This window comes from Gorilla gorilla, chromosome 5 (genome assembly GCF_029281585.2).
Source record: "Gorilla gorilla gorilla isolate KB3781 chromosome 5, NHGRI_mGorGor1-v2.1_pri, whole genome shotgun sequence".
Classification (NCBI taxonomy): domain Eukaryota; kingdom Metazoa; phylum Chordata; class Mammalia; order Primates; family Hominidae; genus Gorilla; species Gorilla gorilla.
This window is the reverse complement of record NC_073229.2, coordinates 48,286,189-48,313,520: the sequence shown is the minus strand read 5'-3', so window position 1 is coordinate 48,313,520 and position 27,332 is coordinate 48,286,189. Positions and strand designations below refer to the sequence as shown.

At 46.5% G+C, this 27,332-nt stretch overlaps 2 protein-coding genes across 5 annotated transcripts; one reads left to right on the top strand and one right to left on the bottom strand.

Moving 5' to 3' along the window:
* Window positions 1–210: 210 nt before the first annotated feature.
* Window positions 211–9,128, bottom strand: MRPS18B (mitochondrial ribosomal protein S18B). The gene is made up of 7 exons (XM_031011955.3): window positions 8,648–9,128; window positions 6,990–7,098; window positions 6,785–6,882; window positions 6,603–6,671; window positions 3,703–3,769; window positions 1,654–1,713; window positions 211–1,099 (listed from the first exon to the last, which is right to left on the bottom strand). The coding sequence occupies exons 1-7, from the start codon at window positions 8,867–8,869 to the stop codon at window positions 804–806; spliced, it is 921 nt and encodes a 306-aa protein (XP_030867815.1). The 5' UTR covers window positions 8,870–9,128; the 3' UTR covers window positions 211–803.
* On the top strand, window positions 8,016–26,191 carry PPP1R10 (protein phosphatase 1 regulatory subunit 10). 4 transcript variants are annotated; one of them, XM_055389927.2, is made up of 20 exons: window positions 8,016–8,035; window positions 9,593–10,114; window positions 16,630–16,747; window positions 17,422–17,508; window positions 17,671–17,806; window positions 18,694–18,745; window positions 19,729–19,806; window positions 19,944–20,117; window positions 20,342–20,447; window positions 20,550–20,662; window positions 21,505–21,605; window positions 21,865–22,012; window positions 22,089–22,247; window positions 22,346–22,592; window positions 22,758–22,821; window positions 22,935–23,129; window positions 23,312–23,387; window positions 23,638–23,751; window positions 23,906–24,658; window positions 24,935–26,191. In XM_055389927.2, exons 3-20 carry the CDS (start codon window positions 16,641–16,643, stop codon window positions 25,042–25,044), a joined length of 2,820 nt encoding a protein of 939 aa, XP_055245902.1. In that variant the 5' UTR covers window positions 8,016–8,035; window positions 9,593–10,114; window positions 16,630–16,640; the 3' UTR covers window positions 25,045–26,191. The 4 variants fall into 4 exon arrangements, with proteins under 4 accessions (XP_055245902.1, XP_004043626.1, XP_063563524.1 ...); XM_004043578.4 differs by lacking the exon at window positions 8,016–8,035 and adding an exon at window positions 9,100–9,367; XM_055389926.1 differs by lacking the exon at window positions 8,016–8,035 and adding an exon at window positions 9,347–9,499.
* The last annotated feature ends 1,141 nt before the right edge of the window (window positions 26,192–27,332 follow it).

The following is a 27,332-nucleotide window of genomic DNA, read 5'->3' as shown; positions in this document are numbered from 1 at the left end:
TGCTGTGGAGTGGGGGCCCACAAGGCATCTTGACAAGAGTGGCACAGCTGCCCATCCCCGGCTTCTAGTCCCAGGCGTCACTGGCAAGGCTGGCTTAAGCCTGACCACTTATCTCCCCACAGCATCACCCAATTGCTTATATGAAAAGAACATCACTCAGCCCACCCCCTGCTAATGGCATTCATCGGAAACAGCCCAAAGCAAACCAGAGACAGGAGAGTAGAGCTTTATTGTGTAAAAGCTGAGTTGGCAGAAGTATGAAACAGCAACAATGTTTAGCCCAGCCCATCTACTTAACAATATATAGGGGTTGGGGTTTCCCACACACATCTGTACCGCCCGCCCTCAGCCTCAAGATTTATCCCTATCAGCAACATTCATTTCCTGGATTTGTCATTGGTCACAAAAGACACAACTCTTCAGGGTGATATCCCATCACATAAACCTACATACACATTATCTCCTAGTCCCTCTAGCTCTCTTCCCAGTCTTTTTTTTTTTTTTGAGACAGGGTCTAGCTGTCACCCAGGCTGGAGTGCAGGGGTGCGACTGCAACTCACTGCAACCTCCGCCTCCTGGGATCAAGTGATCCTACCTTAGCCTCCCCAATAGTTGAGACTACAGGTGTGCACCACCACACCCAGCTAATTTTTGTATTTTTTGGTAAAGACGAGGTTTCACCATGGTGCCCAGGCTGGTCTCAAACTCCTGGGATCAAGTGATCAGCCCACCTTGGCTTCCCAAAGTGCTGGGATTACAGGAGTGAGCCACCACGCCTGGCCTCTCTTCCCGGTCTACAGCTCCTACAGAGCACTCTGAGGGCCTGTCTGCCCAGTGGAGGAGGCTTCCGCTGGTGTTCTAGGGGGCATCTTGGGCATTGACTCAGGTGGGGGGCCACTCTCTTCTCGGAGATGACCCTGGTAAAGCCGGCGAAGGCGAGACAGTTCTCTCTCTGGTGGCTGTTTCCAGTTGTACCATGGGTACCAGGGGTCACCTGAGACCAGGGTGGGGGCTGGCGGAGTAGCACTCACAGCCCCATGAGAGGTACTGAAGTCAAGGTCCCGTGGTTCAACCTGGGGGATGTGGTAAATGAGGAGACCTAAGGGATTAGAAAAGAAATTTAAGAGGCAATGAGGAGGGTGGTTTAGATGAAGTAAGAAAAAGGATTATAAAGGGAAGGACCAGTCAGAGCCACCAAGCACATTTATGCATGTTGTATACTGCAAACAGGTGACCGGCCCAGAGGGCAAGTGTGGGCTGACATACTGCTGGGGTTCTTGCTTACAAAGCTGTGCAGCGCTGAACAAGGACTATGAAGCTGCATCTGCCCTAGCAGAGGGGTATACCTTTTACTAACTTATGCAGCAGTGTCATGTAGTCTAGGGTCAGACATTTATATAAAGAACTTCCTAAGGCATTGAGACCAGCAGTTGTAAAATAGGAGGGAAAAGGATGGAAAGACAAAGAACAAGGAGACAGGACAATGATAAAGTAAGACACTCAGGAGAAAGGACAGGGGACAATGGAACGTCAGGAAGAACATGCTGGGTGCTACCATCTTGAACAGGTGTGAGCGTTTATATCAATTTTCTAGCCCTAAGTCATCTTCCTTATACCTAAACAAAACTGCTGTGTGCCCCATCTCATGCTCACCATGATCCCTGGCTTTCTGGATGGCCTGGGTCAACCGCTTGTGCTGCTTCACACAGACTCCTGTGGGGAGAAGAATATCTTGTTCTTTAAGGCACAGTAAATAATAGAACACAACTGCTTCCATATGGTGACAGAGGGGTAGATTGGGAAGGATTGGCTTTACCTAATGACCCCTTTCCCCTGACCCCTCCATGGACCTCAGTTTCCCCATCTGCCCAAAGGAAAGAATCTCCCCCATCTTTTGGAGAGCTGGGATAAAGATTTAGGAGGGTCTAGCCACTATAGAGAAGCCATTTAATGGTAAAGCCTCCAAGACAGGGAGAACACAATTTAATGGGCTTGTGTGGTTAATTAGAGGGTTGAGTTGAACAATCCACAGAGAAAGATTCAATAAAGGGAAAAGAGATTTCAGAGTTGGGGAAGGCAATCTGAGAGAGTAACAATAATAGTCCCTTCAGCCTTTACAGCTTGACTATAAGAAACTCTTGACAAACTGAACACTGATTGTACTGCCACCCCCAATAATGGTGAATTCAGATTATTCTCTGCAAGGCCGGGCACGGTGGCTCATGCCTATAATCCCAGCATTTTGGGAGGCTTAGGTGGGAGGATCACTTGAGGTCAGGAGTTCAAGACCAGACTGGCCAACATGGTGAAACCCTGTCTCTACTAAAAATACAAAAAAAATTAGCCAGGCACAGTGGCATGTGCCTGTAATCCCAGCTACTTGGGAGGCTGAGGCAGGAGAACTGCTTGAACCCAGGAGGTGGAGACTGCAGTGAGCCAAGATCATGCCACTGCACTCCAGCCTTGGGTGACAGAGTAAATGAGATTTCATCCCCCCACCCGCACCCCCTAAAAAAAAAACAAAAACAAAGATTAGTCTCTACCGGGCACGGTGGCTCATGCCTGTAATCCCAGCACTTTGGGAGGCCAAGGCGGCTGGATCACCTGAGATCCGGAGTGCGAGACCAGCCTGACCAACATGGAGAAACCCCATCTCTATTTGCCGGACATGGTGGCATGTGCCTGTAATCCCAGCTACTCAGGGGGCTGAGGCAGGAGAATCACTTGAACTTGGGAGGCAGAGGTTGTGGTGAGGCAAGATTGCGCCATTGCACTCCAGCCTGGGCAACAAGAGTGAAACTTCGTCTCAAAAAAAAAAAAACAACAAAAAATTATTCTCTGCAAATTTGTCTTGCTTCAGAGCAGGGGTTAGCAAAATTTTTCTGTCTAGAGTCATATAGTAAATATTTTAAACTCTGCAGGTCCTGTGGTCTCTGTCTCAGCTACTCAACTCTGCCATTGTAGCATGGAAGCAATTGCAGAAAATATGAAAACAAATGGACGTGACAGTGGGCCAGATTTGCCCTGTGCCTGTAGTTAGGGAATAAATATAATTCTGAATTGTTAAATTTACGATTCCAAGTTTGGAAAATCTAATTCAATTGACAATGATATAAAATAACTTATGTGACAATTTGTGAGAAGTCTTTTGTAAAAGTTAAAAGACCCTATAGAAAGGAATTAATCACTGTTTATCAATTAGAAACTACATTTAGATAGTTTGCTTACAGAAGTACTTGTTTTTTTCTTTTTCCTTTTTTTTTTTCGAGATGGAGCTTCACTCGATGCCCAGGCTGGAGTGCAATGGCGCAATGTTGGCTCACCACAACCTGTGCCTCCTGGGTTCAAGCGACTCTCCTGCCTCCGCCTCCTGAGTAGCTGGGATTACAGGCATGCACCACCACAGGGTTTCTCCATGTTGGTCAGGCTGGTCTCGAACTCCCAACCTCAGGTGATCCAGCCGCCTCGGCCTCCCAAAGTGCTGGGATTACAGGCATGAGCCACCACGCCTGGCTGTATTTGTTGTTTTCTTTTGTCCACATTTAATTGCTTTAGCCCCCAGCAAGCCAAGATTTCCAAAAGGTTCAGCCAGACCTTTTAGGCTATAAGCAGGAGCCACTGAACAAATACCTATTGGCCAACTACATAAACAAGGCATGCCACAAGGAAAGCTCTCTGGTGGTGCAGGGATGATGGGCTAACCTGTGTATGGAGCATGGAAGATGATACCCGTGTGGGCGCAGACAAATTGCTCCAAGAGCTTCACATTCTGTGGGGGAAAGTGGTAGAGAAACGTGAGGAAAAGAGGCAGGGAGAGCAGCAGGATCTCTGGACGTTGAAAGTACACAATCCCTACACACCCACATGGACCACCTTCACCCCTCTACAGCTCTCCAGATGCCATCCTCCTTCATGTCCCAGTTTGGCTTCATCAATTCACTGAATCCATCCTTGCACATCCCATATTCTGTCACTGCTTCCACAGAAATCTCTTATGCAGAGGTTAAGTTCTTTTTTTTTTTTTTTTTTTTTTGAGACAGAGTCTCCCTGTGTTGCCCAGGCTGGAGTGCAGTGGCGCGATCTCAGCTCACCACAACCTCCGCCTCCCAGGTTCAAGCAATTCTCTGCCTTAGCCTCCCAAGTAGCTGGGGTTACAGGCGCCTGCCACCACACCTGGCTAATTATTTTGTATCTTTAGTAGAGATGGGGTTTCACCATCTTGGCCAAGCTGGCCTTGAACTCCTGACCTGGTGATACACCCACCTTGGCCTCAGAAAGTGCTGGGATTATAGGCGTGAGCCACCGCGCCTGGGCTGCAGAGGTTAAGTTCTAACGTCAGCCTTTAGGTGAAAAACTGGGGCTGGTCATTGGAAATCCCAGAAATCACCCAAAAAATGATATTGTAATGTGTATGTATAAACAACTAATGTATTTAATAGTATGCTGAATATAATTTATATACTAAGAATAATTTTACAGTTTACATAGAACTCTCTCTCAGCAAATTAACTGTAGGAAATGAGACTCTTGAAAAAAAAGCAGGTACATTGTAGAGTAGAATGCAAGCAGAATCACCCATGCTACTAAATTTGTAACATTTCTCTCTCTCGGTTATGTAATTAATTATAATCTCTGTTTTGTTTTGTTTTTGAGACAGAGTCTCGCTCTGCTGCTCAGGCTGGAGTGCAGTGGTGCAATCTTGGTTCACCGTAACCTCCATCTCCCAGGTTCCAGTGATTCTCCTGCCTCAGCCTCCTGAGAAGCTGGGACTACAGGCGCCTGCCATCACACCCGGCTAATTTTTTTTGTATTTTTAGTAGAGACGGGGTTTCACCTTGTTGGCCAGGCTGGTCTCAAACTCCTGACCTCAAGTGATCCACTCACCTTGGCCTCCCAAAGTGCTGGGATTACAAGCATGAGCCACCGCACCTGGCCATAATCTCTTTTTATAACCAATCATATGCAGTTGAAACTGGGAAATTATCTATGGGACTCCTAAATAACCTGTGTTAGAAGGGTTCTTATTGCAGTCAAATACCCCCATTTTCTGACTGTTATCCAAATGCTCTACTACTTCCCTGACGATCAGCCATATAGCTTCTGCTCTAATACTTTTGCTGCAAGCTCAGAAGAACACTTTCCCATTACCTATTTTATTAATATAATGTTTTCAAATTCTTTTTTTTTGTTTTTCTTTGAGGAGTTTCACTCTTTCGCCCAGGCTGGAGTGCAGTGGTGCAATCTCAGCTCACCGCAACCTCCGCCTCCCGGGTTCAAGCAATTCTCCTGCCTCAGCCTCCCAAGTAGCTGGGATTATAGGCGCCTGCCACCATGCCTGGCTAATTTTTGTATTTTTAGTAGAGACACGGTTTCACCACATTGGCCAGGCTGGTCTCAAACTCCTGACCTCAGGTGAAGCACCTGCCTGGGCCTCCCAAAGTGCTAGCATTACAGGCATGGGCCGCTGCGCCCAGCCAATATGTTTTCAAATCCTTTAAGGAGCAAATCCTGTCCTTCTCACATATTGAAGGCTTTTTGAAAAATAATGGACTCTATCTTGCTTCATATACCTGCCCTCCAGCCCCAGGTGCCAGCATGGCACTGAACATTGACAAGGAAATAAAGAAAACCTCAGGAAGAAAGTGGGCCAATATATTTGGTAATAACTGTAATGAATACAAACGAATCTTTGGATATTGGCTCTCCCACTAGAAATAGCCATTTCGCTGGCTGGGTGTGGTGGCTCACACCTGTAATCCCAGCATTTTGGGAGGCCGAGGCGGGTGGGTCACAAGGTCAGGAGTTTGAGACCAGCCTGGCCAATATGGTGAAACTCTGTCTCTACTAAAAATACAAAAAATAGCTGGGCTTGGTGGCACAAGCCTGTAGTTACAGCTACTTGGGAGGCTGAGGCGGGAGAATCGCCTGAACCCAGAAGGCGGAGGTTGCAGTGAGCTGAGATCACGCCACTGCACTCCAGCCTTGGCAACAGAGTAAGACTCCATCTCAAAAAAAAGAAATAGCTATTTCTCTTACCTGCCAATTTAGACTGTAAATTTCATAGGCATAGGATAAAACTTTCAGTACAACCCATAGTAGAAGGTAAAAGGCTGGAGGGATGTTTTTATAATGCCAGAAACAGTTACTATAAAACAGACTGTAGGGCCTCCTGGATATAGGAAGTGTGGGGCACCTACAGTAATCTCTTTGGCACTGCAAAGGGGCTCCTAATCTTTATTTTTCTTTTTAATTTTTTTTTTTTTTTTTTTTGAGACGGAGTCTCACTCTGTCGCCCAGGCTAGAGTGCAGTGATGCAATCTCAGCTCACCGCAAGCTCTGCCTCCCGGGTTCACGCCATTCTCCTGCCTCAGCCTCCTGAGTAGCTGGGACTACAGGGGCCCGCCACCACACCCGGCTAATTTTTTGTATTTTTAGTAGAGACGGGGTTTCACCGTGTTAGCCAGGATGGTCTTGATCTCCTGACCTCGTGATCCACCTGCCTCGGCCTCCCAAAGTGCTGGGATTACAGGCGTGAGCCACCGTGCCCAGCCCCTAATCTTTATTTTTCTTACCCTAAACTTTTCTGTTTAGACTCTCCTTACCCTAAAGTCAACATGCAACTTGTGATCTCGACAGATGGGGCAGGGATTCCCAACAACTTTATTCCGACGCTGTAGAGAGAAAAAAACAGCAGTTAAGGATGTTCAAACACGTCAGAAAAAGTGCTGCTGTTACTGTTACTTGTAGCCTCCCCGCGCTCCACATCCCACTCTCAGAAACTCACAATACATGTCTTCCGAGTCCGCTGTGGGGGTACACCACCCTTGTGGTTGCGGCGGTAGTCAGCCCAGACGGGGCGAGAACCATATCGCTCCTGGTATTCTGAAATGAAAGATCATACAAGTTATTCCTGTGTGGGAGTGTAGTGGGTGGCTCTGTCCACTTATCTCAAATCCTATCTGACCCTCCCTTTCCCCCTTTAGAGGTACCTTCTGATTCCAGATATTTCCAGGGCTCATCCTTATAAGGAGAAATGGGAACTGAGGACAAAGAATCTTCCTCAGAGGGAGCTTTGGTGCAAAGAGTCTGGAGGGGAACCTACAAAGGAGAAGAAAAAAATTAAAGAATGAGTTTAAGGAAAGGACTAAATTGTTTTGCTTATCACACTCTGGAAAGGAGGAATGCATACATACTGCATTAATAGAATATAACAGGAATACATATGTAAGTTAAGTATTTTTGTTGGGTTTAAATTGACATAAATCAACAACCACTCTCCTTTTCTACAACTGGATCCTGAAAGAAAAGCTAAGTTAGGGGATATATGCCTAAAAAACAATCTTATTTCAGAAGACAAATAAAAAGTCTAGTACAAGGCCGGGCGCAGTGGCTCACGTCTGTAATCCCAGCACTTTGGGAGGCCGAGGCAGGTGGATCATGAGGTCAGGACATCCAGACCATCCTGGCCAACATGGTGAAACCTTATTTCTACTAAAAATACAAAAATTAGTTGGGCGTGGTGGCATGTGCCTGTAGTCCCAGCTACTTGGGAGGCTGAGGCAGGAGAATCGCTTGAACCCGGGAGGCGGAGGTTGCAGTGAGCCAAGATTGCGCCACTACACTCCAACCTGGCAACAGAGTGAGACTCCGTGTAAAGAAAAAAGAAAAAAAAATATCTAGTACATAAAAGGTATTCTTGCTTTTTGGAAATGAATTGACTCTGGTGGAAGAATAAAGTAAGAGGAAGGATATCTAGGTTCTTGGAACTAAGATGTGTGGTGGGGAGGGGATGCAGAAGACAGGTGAGTCTCCAAATCAATCCAATGAAGTCACTGAGTTGCCCATTTTCATAAAAGCTGAAGGTCAACATTCTACAGGGCAGAACAAACTTGAGTCCTAACGCTAGTTTTAAAGCTACCAAGGCTGTTATTAACTCTGTGTTGACCTCTGTCACCACTCTTCAGTCCCACTTTAGGGAGTGGCAGCTGGGCAAGCCTTCCTATCTCACCGTGCCCCACCAAGAACCTCCAGAGAGGTGAGTACACAAGACTGGAGGGAAACCTCAATTCAAAGGACGGAGTTAAGCTCTCATAACTCCGATAAGAAACTGATTTAATAAAGAGAGCTGAGAAACTGTCCTCAGGTCGTAAGAATATATCCTGACCTTATTGAGAAATAGCAAGGTTGGTAGAAATTGGGATCCCTAATTTCCCCAAGGACATTCCAGAGCAACACAGATTTAGTCACCACTTGCATAGTTAAGAGCTGGTTGTGGCGCTCGCTTGGGGAGTACATATGTTATGCTAAAATTGCAACGATACAGAGATTAGCATGGCCCCTTAATTACTTAAATAATTTTTAAAAAGCTGGTTATGCATGACTGAGGGTGGACGGGGGTCAATTCCATCACTTAGTTATTTTACTGAAATGGCATTTTGGAAAAAGGATGATACCTAACCCTGGCGTTTAGTCCTCGGCTTCGGATTAGAAAATGCGCGGGGTGTGGGAGGGGGTTGCAGGAAGTACTGCCTAGACAGCTAAGACACACGTGGGAAGGTCTCCACTCGTGGATTCCTGACAGTGGAGCGACAACCTGGAGAAGGTATAGCCAACTTGAGGTTGTGCAAAATGTCTTTCGAAGAGTTACCTGAACTCTGTGAGAACCTCGGAAGAGAGATAGCATAGGAAGCCGCCTCAGCACGGTGTTTAATACAGACGCCGCCATCTTGACGTACGCCCAGGACAGGAATTGACGGAAAAGCAACTGCGCATGCTTCAGGAAACTGAGTAGGGCAGGGCCAAGGACAAGCCCGCAGTGCGGAAGGCGGCCCCACGTTTGCGTCAGGACGGAAGCGTGAAGGGGGGGCATGGGGGAGAAGCTAATTTCAACTGCGTCATAATCGAATTAGACCTCAAAATTGCGTTTTTTCTTGGCCGGTCACTACGACTCTTAGATCGCATTGTTAGAGTTTGCCTTTTAAGCAATTTTGAAGGCGATTTTTATCGGGATCCTCTCAGTGCGCATGCGCCCTTAGGTTTCTACCAATCCTGGGTGAGAAATGTTCTCCAGGGCGGAAGTGGCGGAAGCAGAGGAAAGGGAGGTGCTAGGCTCTCTGGTCACGCGCACGCGACAGGGAGGCAGGAAGGAGGCGGAAGAGAGTGCCAGGGAAAGGGGCGGAGCAAAGGTGAAGTGAGAGTAGCCAATCAGTTGGCGAGTTGTCATTTAGGTTGACCAATGACTTCACGCCTCGCGTATAATGTCTCGCGACAAGGGCGTTTCACTAGCACGTTTGGGCGCGTTGGGCGGCGTCCGGGTATAAAAGACTCCACCCGAGCGGGCGGCCGCCATTCTGGGGTTCGTTTAGAGGTAAGTTTGCATACTTTGTCGTGTAGTGGGTAAAATTTTGCGGAGAGCGTTGGATCTGGGAAGCGGGATAGGGATGGATGGGTTCATTTGAGAGCCACGGCTTAAAGCGGTTGCGATCAGGATGGGACACAGGTTTGTTTGGGGACAACAAAGATGGCATTTGTGGGTGTTTTGAAGCAACCCGTACTGATTACATCTTTCTCCCTTGTGTTCCTTTTATCCCAGGTTTGAATTTTCTCGGAGAAAGACAGGCCGGCCACGAGGAAAACAGAAACAAGCCGCAGCAACATCTAAGCCCTTGAAAGGATCCTGAGAGAGGGGGGAAAGGGAAAACAGCAGCCACCAGCCCAACCACTTGTGTCTTCTGCCCCTTCCCACCTATCTTGCCCACCCCACCAGCCCACGCTGCTTGGGACTTGAAATCTGTGGCCGAAGGACCGTCACTACATAACTTCAAAAATAATCAACCACCCTCCCTTCCCAAACCACCCAAATTCACTCATCCAGCGTTTACTTTTTTGAATCCACTCAGAACTTTTTTCTGCGACCCCCCTCCCTAAATGGAGTTGGGTGGGGGGGGAAATGAATACTGAGTTGGCCTTTATTTTTTAAAAGACTTTTTGATCCAATGAGGCCCCCTAAATAATTGAGTTTTGGGTCCTGGTTGGTTGTTTTATTTTTTTTCCTCCAAAATTTTACCCCCTCCCCCCTGAGCCCGAGGTGCTGACGTCGCAAAAAAATTGGATAGTAAGTGTCGAATTTTCAAAAACCAGCCTTGCAACAAGAAATCAACGTTTCCCGTTGTGAAACCAAAAATAATGAGAGGAAGAAATGAGACCATAGAACAAATAGAGAACTGGAGAAGGACCAATCTGGTCACTTAATCTCCATTAAAAAGGGCCTGTGGGTCTGAACAGTCTTGTTCTCTCTCCCCTACCACCTTTCTCTTCCCTGCCTTGCTGCAGGCAAAGAGAGGGTGGAGGGAGGGCCAGCAAGTGAGGATTTTGATGGTTAACCCTTGGTAATCCAGCCAATTTCCAGACTGCCAAAGCCATATGTGTTTATATAAGGAGGAATGGTTACCTTCCTCTGGTTAGCAGCAGTCTTCAAAAGGGTTAATGAGCTCACATACAAGAGATGGTGGATCTTGTGGCCCAGAAGTACCACTTCTTTGTGTGTGAGACAAGCAGGGTGCCTTTCAATTTGCCAGATTAATAAGCAATCTGTACATAAAGATTGCAGGGTAAGGAGATGGGCAGAGAGAAATAATAGCTCGCTATAACTTTTTAAATGACTGTTAAATCCTCTCAATTTTAATGTAATTTGCTTGGGGTATATTTGTGTGCTTAAAGTAGGTGGCAATCTAGGAATAAAGATTGCAAGACACTTAGGACAAAATATAATCTTAGTGCCAGTACATACAAGATAATAGTTGGGGAGGTAAAGAATGTCTTATAATTGTTGCAGATTGCGTAGGTATTTAAAAGCAAAAGAGTGATTAACATTTTAACTTGATATTTTTTGGTGGGGGAGGTACAGTTAGAGGGTGGAAAGGTTGGGAAATGTGGAATTTAGGAGTATAATTTTAAAGGCCATTTAGTGCAATTGAATGCTAGCTTTCTAAAAGATTTGTGTCGTTAAAAGGAATTTTTTTCTTCCCTGCTTCAATATGGCGACTTTCCTTGTCCTTTTGTCTTCCAAGCGGCGTTGCAGGTTGTGTCTTGACCCATTTTTTTTCCTGTCCTCCCACCTCAACCCTATTTGTTGAGAGGGGTCCAAGTCCTTCCTCCCCCTTTCCCTCTATAGGGAGGATGGGGGTGGTCGATGGTAGCCGGTTGAACCTCCGTTGCAAATTCAGTTCTTCCCTGTAGAAAATTGTTCTTTTTAATATTTTAATTGCTTTAATTTTCACTACGCTCTTACTGATCAAAATAGGTCAAAGATTATTCACGATGGGGAACTGGTTTTTGATTTTTTTTTTTTTTTTACTAAAAAGGTGTTTTATAATGTAACTGAAGCTACCGGCAGAGCCGGGTGGCTTTTGAGTTTAAGTCCTCTTTCTCCATTACAAAATGGCGTCCCTCCGTCTTTGTTGTTTTTCTCCCCCTTTTGCCATCCTGAGCTTAGGGCCGCCCTAGAAACTTGGTCAAGTGGGAGGAGCAGCCTTGAAAGGTGATGTAATCAGCTTTCTTCCTCCTCTCTCCACCCTCTTGAAGCTCCACCCCTGAGCAGATGCTTTTGCACTGCCTGTGCTCGGTGCTGCTAGGGAGAAGACATTTTCCTTATTTTCATTATATAAAATATCTTAAAGGGATAGGAGCTTATAGGAAGTATCAAGGCTGTCCATCTCTTTGGGTAGTTCTAGTTTTTATAGAACCAGTTTTTATTTTCACTTTCTTTCACTCATCACAACTGCTTGCAATTTTTCCCCACTTCAGCTGCCAGGGGTGAAAAAACAGGCAAACCTAAGACTGGGAAGCTTTGAGGATGTGTGTGAGCGTGTGTGTATGTATATATGTGTGTAGAGGGAGATGGGAAAGACACAAGGGCTTGCAAGAGTAACTTGGAGATAGACGGGCCTAATGACACTGAAGTGTGCCATTTCTGCTTAGGAACCAGTGGGCCTCCTGCATTTGGTCGCTTTGTGTAATGAGAATCGGGGGAAGGTGGGTACTTTTAGGACTTTCTTCTAAATCGCCCTCATTCCCACCTCTCAGTTTGGGGATAAACTGTATTCAGTGCTGTATCACGTTCTGCACTTGATTAGTTCCTGTACATTGGTACTAGGATAAGAAGTGAATCTTTAGGAAAGGAGGCGGCAGTTGTAAACTCAAGGCAGGGGGAATCAAGCTACGGTTTCTGGTAAGCAAAACCTTTCTGGTATTACATTTCACAACTTTCATTTTTTTTTTCCCCCCAGAGAGCCACCTTTTTTGAATTTCTTTTTCCTTCCCTTCTAAAAGAAATTCCTAAAAGCATTAATGAAAAAATGATGTCCTCTTCATTTTTCAACTCATGCAGTGCTGTGGCATTTGGTGCATGTTCAGAAGCCATGCCCTATCTGAGGGTGGTATTGGGTGTCTGGTTCCTTTCTTCCCCCAAATTTTTCAAAGTCAAATCTTTATCAGACTCTCCATATAATTTTAATTTTTAAAAGTCCTGCACTGAAGCGTGGAGGTTCTAGGCAGAATTGGAAAGTATAACTGCCCTCTGGTGACCTGGGTGAGACTTAGGGCTAACTTCCTACTGGGTACAGATTCTCAAATTATTACTTAAGCTTCTGGATTGGATGGGAGGGACTCTTCCACATGTCTGTTGACTACAAGTTTTTTTTGTTTTGTTTTGTTTTTTTCTTTTAAGCAGTTTGCCATGTGCCTCTCCAGCATATCTTCCTTGGGAGCTGAACATTCTACCCACTGGGGTTCCTGATCTCTAGTGAGCCAGGCGATTAATAAAGAAGATCTTCCTTAACATGGGAGATGGGAAGCCAGGTCTACTAGGGGAACCACATCCATTCAGAAAATCTTGGAAAACCTGATCCTTGTAGTTTGTGGCCAGAGTTCTAGTCTGGGGTCTTTTTCTATGAGTCAGGGTGGTATATCATTTTGCATCTTTATTGGAAGGCAGATAAGCTTTTGAGGAGCTCATGTATCAGGTTTGCAAAATGACTGAGGGGTAGGGGCTTACTACTTGGAAGAAAGCTATGACCTTGTGATGAATCACCTGAGAGACATAATTCAGTCCACTATTGAGTCAAACTAGGAAGTGCCTAAAACACTGAAGAAAGGAAGGGGAACATAAGGGGTTAGGTACAAATCATTTTCATTTCCAGAAGTGCCTCTAAATTAAGGTAAATTTGGGACTTTTTTCTCCTTTTGTTAGAAGACAGTTATTTTTTAAAGAGCTCTGACTTGCACAGATTTTTTATCCTGAACCAATTCAGTCCTGTTTCATTGGTGATGGGTGTGGAATAACTTTAGCTATGCTGGATATTTTTTCACCCTATTTAATTGAATAACCCTCAAGTAAAATTCATTTTGAAGGGAGGAGTTGGTGTCACAGACGTGTATCTCTGGTAAAAATGGTAGAAAATTCCCCAGTGCCTTGTGCCAGTAGAGTATGGCTCTGCCTGAAACATTCTCCATAAGGAACGCATAGCTTAGGATGAGGTGGAGGTAGGCCAGGGGGTTGCTACCTCACTCCCCACCTTCTGTATGTTCTGCAGTCAAGGAAATAGCAGCTCATTAAAAGAAGAGATAATCATGCCGTGGATTACTTGTGGTTCCAGAAAGCTTTCTTAAGCTTTCATTCTAGACTCCAGATCTTGAGTAGGTAATGTTACAACACTTAGTCACGGCCCATGCCTTCCTTCATCAACTCAGTTTGCCTTCTCTGGCTGTAGCCCTGTGCCCGAAATGTTGGACTTTACATTCCTTTCCACTTGAGCGCCTTGGAAATTGTTTGGTTTTTTTCCAAAATATACTGACTTCAAAGTAAGGAAACTAGGTTATAAGACACTTGGGGTCCTTAATTTTAAATAAGAACTAATCTTCCTGAAGGAAGGCCATCATGAGAAAACCCACTTACATTTTATCAAGATTGGTGCTCCTGAGACAAAATATCACTTATATTTCCAAAATATAAGTAGTGGAAAATGAATATTTAACACTAATTTTGCTTTGTCTCTTAGCTTCCCTTTGACTATTAATGTCTTTTATTCTTGTTTATACATGTGGGAATAAAAAAGTCCCTGGATCCCATTTCCAGCAGAGGGCACTGGACAGAATTTAGCTTTGTACTCATTGGTCCATTTTTCTAAGACTGGCTCTTCTTTCTTGTCTCCCATCCTCTTAAGGAACACTTGAGCTCAGATGACAGTTTATTTAGTGTCTGAAGGAAATAGGGGTAGTAGGTCTATTTATTGGCTTAGCTTGTAGTTGGATATGCAAAAGGGAATTCTCCAGGGTTATATATATTCAACTCTGGGTTTGAATCAGTCAAGTCAAGGGTAACTGGTTTGAAATGATGTTTAATTCAAGGCCTTTTGTCAAATTGCATATATTTTGCTTTAGGAATCTAATGGTAGGTATGTGTGTATATATATATAGAGAGAGTTTTAAAAATGTCTTAGTCTCTTGATTGCTTATGATATGTTGTTATTGGAACCCATACATTGCTTTTCCAGTCTCCAACAGATGTGATATCTGTTTTATGTGTCCCTTTATCGTATCTCTTTATAGTTTCTATAGATCACTTTATAGTATCTCACTGCATGGGAAGAATACCTTTATTTCTGTGTCTGTCTCTGTGTGTGTAGGAATCACCACACTTGAGTGGATTTGGCCCACGGACATCTAATCTTTTCCAGTATTCTCCTTGAATGTTTTTTCTCTGACCTCAGGTTCCACTTGTACTTGTGGAGGTTCCAGGGCAGCAGCGACTTCTCAACATTTCTTGCCTCATCTCTCCCTCTGTTCAGCCCACAGGTTATGATCTCCAGAGCCAAGATTATACTCCTACCCTTCCTGGCTGCCTCCTCCCTGCTTCTGCTGCTGCTCGCCTAGGTGGTTAGGACCTACACATTTGGAAACTTACTGACGTTTTTGTTGGGAGGACAAAAAGGCTGAGATTGTTATGCTTATGTTTTTTCTTTTGTTTGAGAACAAGTAGAACTAATTTGCATTATCTTACAAGAAACCTGTGTTTTTTCCGGCACAAAACTACTCATCTTTGTAAAATACTGATTTTTCTACCCTTCTGCTGGGATTGTGTCTGTTACTTCTGTGCTAGATGTAGGATGAGGAAGGTTTTGTTCTTGCCTCTCCTTGCTACCCAGTGTCGGCCTTATTGCCCAAAGGCAGATATTGCTGAAGTGGCTTTCTTTTTTGGTGGTTTTTTGTTTGTTTGTTTTTGAGGCAGCGTCTTACTCTGTCTCTCAGGCTGGAGTGCAGTGGCACAATCACAGCTCATTGTAGCCTCAGTATCCCTGGGCTCAAGCAGTCCTCCCGTTTTCCCACGTCAGCCTCCCGGGTAGCTGGGACTACAGGTGCACACCATCACACTCGACTTATGTTTTGTAGAGATGAGGTTTCGCCATGTTGCCAAGGCTGGTTTCAAACTCCTGCGCTCAAGGAATCTGCCCACCTTGGCCTCCCAAAGTGCTGGGATTACAGGCATGAGCCACTGCACCCAGCCTCTTTTTTGGGTCTTAGAAGCAAGTATTTAGAGGCAGTGTAGATAAAAATCCCAATCAGAACCATATTGATCCTAAATTACCTTTCTGGAACTTCAGTTCTGGCTTGTCCCTTCCATAAAAGGAGCTTAGCTTTTAACTAATTCCCTTCCCAACCTGGTCTAAAACAGCTGCTTAAAAGGGAATTTTTCTAGCATTTGGCTTTATCTGTTCCCTTTTTAGGTTCCATGGTTTTCAGTTTTAGGCTTTCCTAGGGGATCTTATACAGCGTGATTTTTTGAGGAGAGGACCAGATTCGCATCTTTGCTTTTGAAAGCACAAACCACTAGCTTCCTTTTAACTTAGAGACAGTAAAAACTTGTGTAGTGTTTGGCTAATGAGTGACAGTCTATTCAAGGTCTGGGAGGACCTGCTTGATTTCCATGCATCCATTTGTCTCAATCTCTGGCACCTCCTCCCAGATCTCCTTAGGGAGGGATTCTGTTTTCAAGTTTTGTTTTGTTCTACATCATCTACCACTTCAGCTGATACATATCTTGCCATGTGTAGTGATTATGACTCTTAATGGGCTAAGATAAAAAGGACTCAAGTCTTATAAGACATTTAGCTCAAACACCGAAGATTGGCCCAATTTCTATCAAGCTATAGGCTGTTTTTCAAGCCAAATTTATCAGCAACTAGGGAAGACAGGACTTAACAATAGGTATAAATGCCCTGGAGAGTTGAACATCTTGTTATGGGAACTGAGCTTTAGTACGATCTAGTGAAGTTCAGCCATCCTAGGAAGGATGCTGCTGGGAGGGAGGGACAGGTGTGCTGCCCTACTCCTCCAATCGAATTGCTTTCCTGTTCAGTCACATATGCTCCCCATGCTTAACTTGCCAGGGCTATTTTCTCAGTAGTGGCAAGTGGTCTGTGTCAATTTTTCATATCTAAAAAATAGCGTAGTTGAATAATTAGTCATTATACTTTGTCAAATATAGAGATGTGGTTTATTAGAGGGCCTACTCGGGTAGTCCTTGCCACCCATTTATTCTGTGGGTTTGTTTGTTTTGTCCTCTTACCATAGAAACCACCATCATGGGTTCAGGTCCCATAGACCCCAAAGAACTTCTCAAGGGTCTGGACAGCTTCCTTAACCGAGATGGGGAAGTCAAAAGTGTGGATGGGATTTCCAAGATCTTCAGGTGAGTCTTTACCCCTTTTTGGATTCACTGTGAGTAGAGAATATTGTGTGTTAAAACATGGCTGCAGTTGAGGCACACTGGAATGATCCTGGAAAGGAAAGGGAAAGATAGTCAGTGCGATAGGATTAAAATCTAACAATTTTAGGATAAGGGATAGGAAAAGATGATCACTTGTTTCTGACCATAATGGAAACTGGAGATTTGGACGTCCACAGTCCCAAGGGAGTCATGCTTTGGAATGAGAGCAGGGTAGCCTGGTAACAGAATTCTAGATTGTTTTGGTTCATGTTCCACCTACCCATAATGTTATTTTCCTTCAGGGATTCTCAGGTTTTTCAGGGGAGAGTAAATAACTAAGCCAGTCTTGAACAGACTATTAGGGACAGTTGTTGAGGGATAGCCTTATCACCTGGAGGCAGAATGGAATTCATCCTGTGTGTTAGGGAGGCAGCGACGCTCTCCTCCCCAGGTCAGAGACTGCGGTGTCTCTGTTCTCCCATAAGTTTCCATGTCGCACTGGATCCATCCCATCTTCCTAGAGGTATATGTGACTCCCCTTCTCTGGAGCAAAGTCCCAAGTCATTAGGAATCTCTAGGCAGTTCACAGAGAGGCGCTTTTGCTAAGAGAAGAGATACTGGCTGCTTCATTTCTAACCCTAACTCATTTTCTGCAGTTTGATGAAGGAAGCACGAAAGATGGTGAGTCGATGCACTTACTTGAACATTCTCCTGCAGACCCGTTCACCAGAAATATTGGTCAAGTAAGTGGGGATCTGGATGGTTGGAATGGGAAGGTGTAGCGAAAAGATGGGGCGGTGAGGCATGGGGTTCCTGGGTCATTGATGGGAGACTGGGATTGTAGGATGTGGTACTGTCAAAACCTAGAAAGGGCATTACTGATAGACTCTCCTGCCTGCCTGCAGATTTATTGACGTTGGCGGCTACAAACTTCTTAACAATTGGCTGACGTATTCAAAGACAACCAACAACATTCCCCTCCTCCAGCAAATTCTACTGACCCTGCAGCATCTACCGCTCACTGTAGACCATCTCAAGCAGGTACCTTTAGTCTTTAAACCCTGATTCTTCCTTTTTTGGTTTAGTCTAATGGATGAAAAACTCAAACTGACTGATGTGGCTGTAATCTTGGGCCTGTGAGGTAGAACAGCAGAAAAAAAAATAGGAATTTAGAAGAAGAAGACTTGGTTTGAATTTATCTCCTTTAATAGGTGTGTGGCGGCTGGGCACGGTGGCTCACGCCTGTGATCCCAGCACTTTGAGAGGCTGAGGCGGGCGGATCATGAGGTCAGGAGACTGAGACCATCCTGGCTGACATGGTGAAACCCTGTCTCCACTAAAAATACAAAAAATTAGCCAGGCATGGTGGCATGCGCGTGTAGTCCCAGCTAATCAGGAGGCTGAGGCTGGAGAATCGCTTGAACCCAGGAGGTGGAGGTTATAGTGAGCCGAGATCGCACCACTGCACTCCAGCCTGGGCGACAGAGTGAGACTTCGTCTCCAAAAAAAAAAAAAAAAAAAAAAAGGAATGTGTCAGCCAGGTGTGGTGGCTCACACCTGTAATCCCAACACTTTGGGATGCTGAGGTGGGTGGATTGCTTGAGCCCAGTAGTTCAAGACCAGCCTGGGCGAAAATGATAAAACTCTGTCTCTACAAAAAATACAAAAAATTTACCCAGATATGGTGGTGCATGCCTGTAGTCTCAGTTATTTAGGAGGCTCCGGTGGGAGAATCATTTGAGCCTGGGAGGTCGAGGCTGCAGTGAGCCAAGACTGCGCCACTGCACTCTAGCCTGGGCAACAGAGTGAGACTCCGTCTCAAAAAAAAAAAAAAAAGCAGGGAGGACTGTAACTTTTGTCATTTTTAGCTCTAAGTGGAATTATTTGCCTCCTGGCATTTACCTTTCTGCTGCTCCCATCTCTCATAGAACAACACAGCTAAACTGGTGAAGCAGCTGAGCAAGTCAAGTGAGGATGAAGGTAGGGTGCCACTCCTGCTCTCTCATGGGCTTTTCTCTATTACTTCCACTTAATTACCTTAATATCTTTTCCCATCCTTGGATTGTCCCTTCACTTTTCTCTTTCTACCTCACCTTGCTTTTTTTCCTTCTTTTAAAGAGAAAGTTCCTCTAACCTGTACCCTCTTTCCTGTTCTCAATTCCAAAGTTGTTCATTTCTCTGTTGCTGAATATAAGGCGCCATATTTTAACTGGAAGTTGATTCCTAAAATTGCTTGTTATAAAACACATACACTTAAAATTCGCTGTGGGAAATAGTATCATCCTAGCGTGTCTCATCTGTGAAACTCCTATTACTAAATGATAAATTATGAAATGAGTTTATAAGTGGAAATGTTGGCCAGAAGAGAGGTGCCATAGATCAGAGATGTTATTTGCCAAGTACAAAAGGAAAGAGTTACAAAGTATTTTTTCATATATTTAGAAACAAATTTTATTCTTGTTTTCACATCTATAAAGGAAAATAAAAAGTCTTCAGAGTGTTGTAACAATTAGGTGTGTTATACATAAAGCAACTAACATAGCTTTTTTAAAAAATGTCAGTTTTTGAGGAACTGGTGGATTTTGGTTACATGTGTAAGTTCTTTAATGGTGATTTCTGAGATTTTGGTACACTCATCACCCAAGCAGTGTACACTGCACCCAACGTGTAGTCTTTTACTAATGTAGATTTTAACCACATATTCTGAAATATTAGGTCTTTTTACTCCAGAGTGGTGTGATGACATCAGAGTTGAAAGTTATCCAAGTAGAACACAACTCTAATTCGTTGTTCCATTTTTTAAGAGTTTGGTTTTTAAGCATATCTCATGTTCTTTTTAAAACTTTGGGTTACTTTCTCCGTTACATAAATTTTCACAATATTTTCTCAAACCTCCCATTTTCTGTTCCTGGAAGAATGTTACTTTACATTATTTAGGCATTTCCCCTTTCTGTCACCTGCAGAGCTCCGGAAATTGGCCTCAGTCCTTGTTAGCGACTGGATGGCTGTCATCCGCTCTCAGAGCAGTACCCAGCCTGCTGGTAAGCTCCTTAGTCCTTTATCCTTTGTATTTATTTCTTTCCTATTGGGATGTGGCCTTTAGGTGCTCCCAGTCTGCTTCACCTCTGACAGTGTTCATCTAAATAAAATCCTTTTCTGCTTTGTTTTTTCACAACAGAGAAAGATAAGAAGAAACGTAAAGATGAAGGAAAAAGTCGAACTACCCTTCCTGAGCGACCTTTGACAGAGGTGAAGGCTGAGACCCGGGCTGAGGAGGCCCCAGAGAAGAAGAGGGAGAAGCCCAAGTCTCTTCGCACCACAGCACCCAGTCATGCCAAGTTCCGTTCCACTGGTAAGACTGGCGGCTGGCCTCTGGAGGGTTCATGGGCATGTGCACACCCAGAGCCTTATGGGGGAATCATTTGATGTGTGGTATGTTAATCGTAAGGAAGAGGGAAGACTAGCAGAGGAAGCTTTGGTTACAAGGCTAGAAGAACATTTGCGGGTGAGAACGGGAGGAAAATTCGGGGGTCTGGGGTTTGAGTTCAGCTGCCCACACCATGCTTCTTTCCCCAGGACTAGAGCTGGAGACACCATCCTTGGTGCCTGTGAAGAAGAATGCCAGCACAGTGGTGGTTTCTGACAAGTACAACCTTAAACCCATCCCCCTCAAACGTCAGAGGTATGGACCATATTCTCAGGTTCTGAATGGGGTGGATCTGTGGACACAAGGGAGCAAGAGGGGATGAGTCAGAGATGTTGATGACAGTTCCTCTTCTGACAGCAACGTAGCTGCTCCAGGAGATGCTACTCCCCCTGCAGAGAAGAAATACAAGCCACTCAACACAACACCTAATGCCACCAAAGAGATCAAAGTGAAGATCATCCCGCCACAGCGTGAGTCTAAAGTGGGGAAGATGTACTTTGAATTAGGAGCAAACTCTTTTTTTTTAATTTTTTAATTTTTATTTTTTTTGGAGACAGAGTCTCACTCTGTCACCCAGACTGGAGTGCAGTGGCACGATCTTGGCTCACTGCAAGCTCTGCCTCCCGGGTTCACGCCATTCTCCTGCCTCAGCCTCCCGAGTAGCTGGGACTACAGGTGCCCGCCACCACACCCGGCTAATTTGTATTTTTAGTAGAGATGGGGTTTCACCATGTTAGCCAGGCTGGTCTTGATCTCCTGACCTCGTGATCCACCCACCTCAGCTTCCCAAAGTGCTGGGATTACAGGCAGGAGCCACCGCACCCGGCCAGGAGCAAACTCTTATGGGAACGAATGTCCCTGGGAACGAGAAGTTTTTTCCCTTCTCTTTTATTATTTCCCTCCATTTTCCTTTGATTTCTTGGTATCCCTTACTTTTTGTACCTCTGGAACTCCCGTTTCAGGGGTCACTTAGGAGTAATTTTAGAGATAAGATAGGGACGTGTGCCATTCTGTGACTGGTCAGGGGCACCTGGTAAGGTGATCTGTCGTGTTCACAAGGGCTCACTTCGTCAGCTACCTGAGCTATAATTCACATCCAAAGCTATGGCTTGCCTGCCATGAGAAACCTAGAATAACAACAAGAATATCCTGTGTGAATCCTCCTGCATGTGCTTCCTGGTCCTCTTGAGCTTATCGTGTCCTAAGTTGAGGCAGGGTCTTCACTGGCTCATTTTATGCCTGGATGGTGTTTGCAGGTGTAGGATTATGAAGGAGGTCTGATGATGCCATTTGGTGCTCTTTCTTTTTGTAGCTATGGAGGGCCTGGGCTTTCTGGATGCTCTCAATTCAGCCCCTGTTCCAGGCATCAAAATTAAGAAGAAGAAAAAAGTACTGTCACCTACGGCTGCCAAGGTATGGGCTCCCAGAAGTAGGTTTCAGTGACAGAGTATAAAAGGTAAAGTAGAAGAAAGGGCACAGCAGCTAGGAGTTGTCGGGGAGGACAACAAGAGGCGTTTTGCCTTGGATATAGACTGGTGCAGGTGAGACCATTGTGGAGACAGAGTCTTCCTTTATACAGGAACTGTTGGGGGACTGTGCCCGGGACCCTGGACTAATTGCCTTGCCCTTGGCTTTCCAGTCAGTTCATTAACTTCCTTTTCTTTCACAATAGCCAAGCCCCTTTGAAGGGAAAACGAGCACAGAACCAAGCACAGCCAAACCTTCTTCCCCAGAACCAGCACCACCTTCTGAGGCAATGGACGCAGACCGTCCAGGCACCCCGGTTCCCCCTGTTGAAGTCCCGGAGCTCATGGATACAGGTAATCTAGAAACTGGTTCAGTTTGGGGGGTTTTCTGAAAGGAGGGATCTGGGTCTGAAACCTCTTCTGCTTCCAGCCTCTTTGGAGCCAGGAGCTCTGGATGCCAAGCCAGTGGAGAGTCCTGGAGATCCTAACCAACTGACCCGGAAAGGCAGGAAAAGGAAAAGTGTGACATGGCCTGAGGAAGGCAAACTGCGAGAATATTTCTATTTTGAATTGGATGAAACTGAACGAGGTAAGAAGTCATTTCCTATGTAATAGGTGTGTTTAAGGGATTTTGAAAGGACTTGGTTGTGCTTACTTTCCCTCTTGCTTTTCTTCCCCTGCCGACAGTAAATGTGAATAAGATCAAGGACTTTGGCGAGGCAGCTAAGCGAGAGATACTGTCAGACCGACATGCATTTGAGACAGCGCGGCGTCTGAGCCATGATAACATGGAGGAGAAGGTGCCCTGGGTGTGCCCCCGGCCCCTGGTTCTGCCCTCACCTCTTGTCACCCCTGGAAGCAATAGTCAGGAGCGATATATCCAGGCTGAGCGGGAGAAGGGAATCCTTCAGGAGCTCTTCCTGAACAAGGAGAGGTGAGCAGAGTGGGGTTCGTGCCCTGGGATGTTGAGTGCTTGGACACTCCTGAGGGGAACATGAGCTGGGGTAATTACGGGGTGGAGGTTAGAAATTACTTTCAGGGTCTGAATTAATAACTTGACTATCATTCTTTTTTCTCTCACCTGTGTTGTTCCTGATAGTCCTCATGAGCCTGATCCTGAGCCCTACGAGCCCATACCCCCTAAACTCATCCCCCTAGATGAGGTAAGTCAATGTTCTGTGATGATGGAAGTTGTGATGGTCATTGAATTCGGTGCATCTTTCATGTGAGAATGTCTCTGTTCTGTCAGTCCTGATTTTTTTTGTTCTTCTTTCAGGAGTGTTCCATGGATGAGACTCCGTATGTTGAGACTCTGGAACCTGGGGGGTCAGGTGGCTCACCTGACGGGGCAGGAGGCTCCAAGTTGCCTCCAGTTCTGGCCAATCTTATGGGAAGCATGGGTGCTGGAAAGGGCCCCCAGGGCCCTGGAGGAGGAGGCATTAATGTCCAAGAGATCCTCACCTCCATCATGGTACGCACCCTCCTTCCCCTTTTCCACCTTCTGTGGAGCCTCTTTAAGCTCTCTCTCCTCACTGTCTCCCATTCGCCTTACCCCAGTTCTCCACATCTACCCACTTACCCCTAATCTTTGGCGCTTTCACCATGGTTGTTACCCTTTCTGTCTGTTGACTTTGCCTTCTTACATCCTCACAGGGTAGCCCAAACAGTCATCCTTCAGAGGAACTACTGAAACAACCAGACTATTCGGACAAGATCAAGCAGATGCTGGGTAATCTTCAGGGCCAGCCCCAGGGGACTGGGGGAGGAAGCCTGCAGTGGAGTTGGGGGAAGCAGGGTTTCAAAGATGCAGAAGAATACAGGGCTGTGGCCACTAGGCAAGAAATGGGAGGGGAAGACTGGACAGAGAGAGCATTGCTCTGCCAGGTCGGTTTGAGAGGGTCAGTTGGTTGCACCTAAATGGGAGATCATGCTAGTCTTCTAGAGTGCTCATGCTGTGTTACTCTTGTTTTCATTAACAGTGCCACATGGACTCCTAGGCCCTGGCCCAATAGCCAATGGTTTCCCACCAGGGGGTCCTGGGGGCCCCAAGGGCATGCAGCACTTTCCCCCTGGACCTGGAGGACCTATGCCAGGTAGGTGGTGAGTAAAAGGTTGGAATGGGCTTATCTGCTTACTTTCAGTCTGATATTAGTATAGGATTGACTGGAAGGTGGGAGGTGGTGGTTTAGGTCGGGAGATGGCAGTTCCTGGTAGCTGATACTGTCTCTCTTTTTTCTCCCCTTACAGGTCCCCATGGAGGCCCTGGTGGGCCAGTGGGTCCACGTCTTCTGGGTCCTCCACCCCCTCCCCGGGGAGGTGATCCCTTCTGGGATGGCCCGGGCGACCCTATGCGGGGTGGCCCAATGCGGGGGGGTCCAGGACCAGGTCCTGGACCATACCATAGAGGCCGAGGTGGCCGAGGAGGAAACGAACCTCCTCCTCCTCCTCCTCCATTCCGAGGCGCCAGAGGAGGTCGCTCTGGAGGAGGACCCCCAAATGGACGAGGGGGCCCTGGTGGGGGCATGGTTGGAGGTGGTGGGCATCGTCCTCACGAAGGCCCTGGTGGGGGCATGGGCAACAGCAGTGGACATCGTCCCCACGAAGGCCCTGGCGGTGGCATGGGAAGTGGGCATCGCCCCCATGAAGGCCCTGGTGGTAGCATGGGTGGGGGTGGAGGACATCGTCCCCACGAAGGCCCTGGCGGCATCAGTGGTGGCAGTGGCCATCGTCCCCATGAAGGCCCTGGTGGAGGAATGGGTGCCGGTGGTGGACATCGCCCCCACGAAGGCCCTGGCGGAAGCATGGGTGGAAGTGGTGGACATCGTCCCCATGAAGGCCCTGGACACGGGGGGCCCCATGGCCACCGGCCTCATGATGTCCCTGGTCACCGAGGCCATGACCATCGAGGGCCGCCACCTCATGAGCACCGTGGCCATGATGGTCCTGGCCACGGGGGAGGGGGCCACCGAGGGCACGATGGAGGCCACAGCCATGGAGGAGGTGAGGATGCTCCCTGTCCCCCATATGCCTTTCGGTGTCCCATACAAGCTTTTGGGGAGTGGGTGAGAGTCACTACTGTTGGTAGCTAGGCAGAACGTGAGGTACCCGTCTCTTTGATGTCCTAGTATGCATAGCAGTTCCTACTCTATGCCCTTCCCCCAAATCCCCAAGATTGTCTCTGAAAGACAGTTCTCAGGATGTCATGGACAAGGGGTGGTGAGGGTGGCATTGCCCTCAGCTATTTCCTGTCTAACTGTTTTGCCATCGTTCCCACAGACATGTCAAACCGCCCTGTCTGCCGACATTTCATGATGAAGGGCAACTGCCGCTATGAGAACAACTGTGCCTTCTACCACCCGGGTGTCAATGGGCCCCCCCTGCCCTAGGGACCATTTGCCTGCCCCGTTCACACAACCCCTGTGGACTGCAGCCTCGCTCCTTCCACCCTGTTATGGCTTCTGTGAGGCCCATTTTCCCTTTTCCCCAGCTGATGAGGAGCCGGCCCCCTCAGTTCCCACTTGCTTGGGTTCCTGGGGGTTTTCTGATCACTGGTGCGCATTGATGTACATATTTTCCTCCAGTCTGGGGAGGAGAGAGACTGGAAACGTTCCTGGACTGCTGAAGAGGAGACCCAGTTGGCTTCACTTTTTGAGAAGATTCGCCCTGTACCCCAAACCCCTTTCCAGTATTACCCTTAATGCTTGAGAACCTAAAGCTGGTTATCCTGGAGAACACCCCTACCCTTCTATTGCGGGTCCCCACATGCACACAGAACTCTGACACAGGATCAGCTGCACTTAAGAAATCATCCCAGCTAAGTTCATTATTCCTCATGGGGTGGGGAGATGGTGAAAGGGGTATTGTATATCCCACTGCACTGAGAGGGCTCAATCAGCTGGATTTGAGTTCTGGAACACACATCATCCCCACTCCTCCCCCAGCGTGGGCTCACCATTCTTAGTCCTTTCTCAAGTGGGACCTTCAACTTTCTGTGAACACCCAGTCTGCGTCCTGGGTCTGCTAGGTTCGATGATGGCGAACTCATCTGCATCCGGTGCAAGTTTTAGCTGGCAGAGGTGAGACCGGTGGTGCTGGTCTGCCTTTGCCAACTATAGCCAGTCTGGAGACTTGATAAAATACTTCAGTGAGACCAGCTTCTCATCAACTTGGGCCCGGCATGCTGGGCCTGAAAGTCACACTACATGCACTGCCTTTGGGAGTCAGCTCACTCCCTGCTCCCACCTGGAACCTTGCCAGCGTGAAGGAGGCTTGCAGCTACTTCACCCTGTCAACCACCTCTGAATCCCCACCAGGCGCCTTCCTGGGTGGATTCAACAAGATGATTTTGCCCTTTCCCAGTTCTCTCCTTCACCTTGGCATCAGTTGTTTTCTATGAAAACAGTGGATTGGTTGGGTTTTGTGCAGGGTCTTGGGTTAGAGCCAAAATGGATTTGAGGATGAGTATTTTTTTTTTTGGTTTTGTATATTTTGTACATTAATAATAAACAGTGGAAAGAGAAGCAGCTTATTTAACCCCTGGTGTATTTGGACTTTTTTCAGACGGAGTCTCGCTCCGTTGCCTAGGCTGGAGTGCAGTGGTGCAGTCTTGGCTTACTGCAATCTCTGCCTCCTGGGTTCAAGGGATTCTTCTGCCTCAGTCTTCTGAGTAGCTGGGATTCCAGGCACCTGCCACCATGCCTGGCTAATTTTTTTGTATTTTTAGTAGAGACTTGGTTTCACCATGTTGGCCAGGCTGGTCTGGAACTCCTGACCTCGTGATCTGCCCACCACGGCCTCCCAAAGCGCTGGGATTACAGGCGTGAGCCACCGCGCCCGGCCTGGACTGTTCTTCGTTTTTTGTTTTTTTTTTTAAAGCCATTACCACCTGTGTTAGATACATTAGTACAAATCTGTGGAATCTGATTTTTACTCCTCTGGAGCTAATGCTTGATCTAACAGTTGCTATTAAGTACTGGTGAAAAAATGCTTCAAAAAGTACATAAAATACTCTAGGATACAGAGTAGATCTCGGCCACAGGGCTCTTTCCTGGTTTTCATCTTTCTGAGTCTTCCTTAACACGTCTCATGTGTGTTCCTATAACAGTCCTATACTGGCTATCGTGCCCTCTAGGATGTGTTCTTGGTCATCTTATCCACATTCTACAGATAAGGGAGGAAATCCTGAGGATGCTGGAGTCAGATAAAGGCCATTGTCCCAGCTCTACCTCTCTACAGCCTGGGTGACCTTAGCCAGGTTAGTGTTGGGTATCAGTGGCTCATGTCTGTAATCCCAGCACTTTTGGGAGGCCGAGGTGGGAAGACTACTTGAGCCCAGGAGTTTGAGACCAGCCTGAGCAACATAGGGAGACCAGGTCTGTACAAAAAATACAAAAAATATTAGGCACGGTGGCACATGCCTTTAGTTCCAGCTACCTGGGAGGCTGAGGCGAGAGGATCACTTGAGCCTGGGGGTTCAAACTCACAGCTATGATTGTACCACTGCAATCCAGCCGGAGCAACAGAGCAAGACCCTGTCTCAAAAAAAAAAAAAAAAAGGCCAGGCATATTAGGTCATGCCTGTAATCCCATCACTTTGGGAAGGCAAGGTGGGTGGATCACCTGAGGTCAGGAGTTTGAGACCAGCCTGGCCAACATGACAAAACCCCGTCTCTAC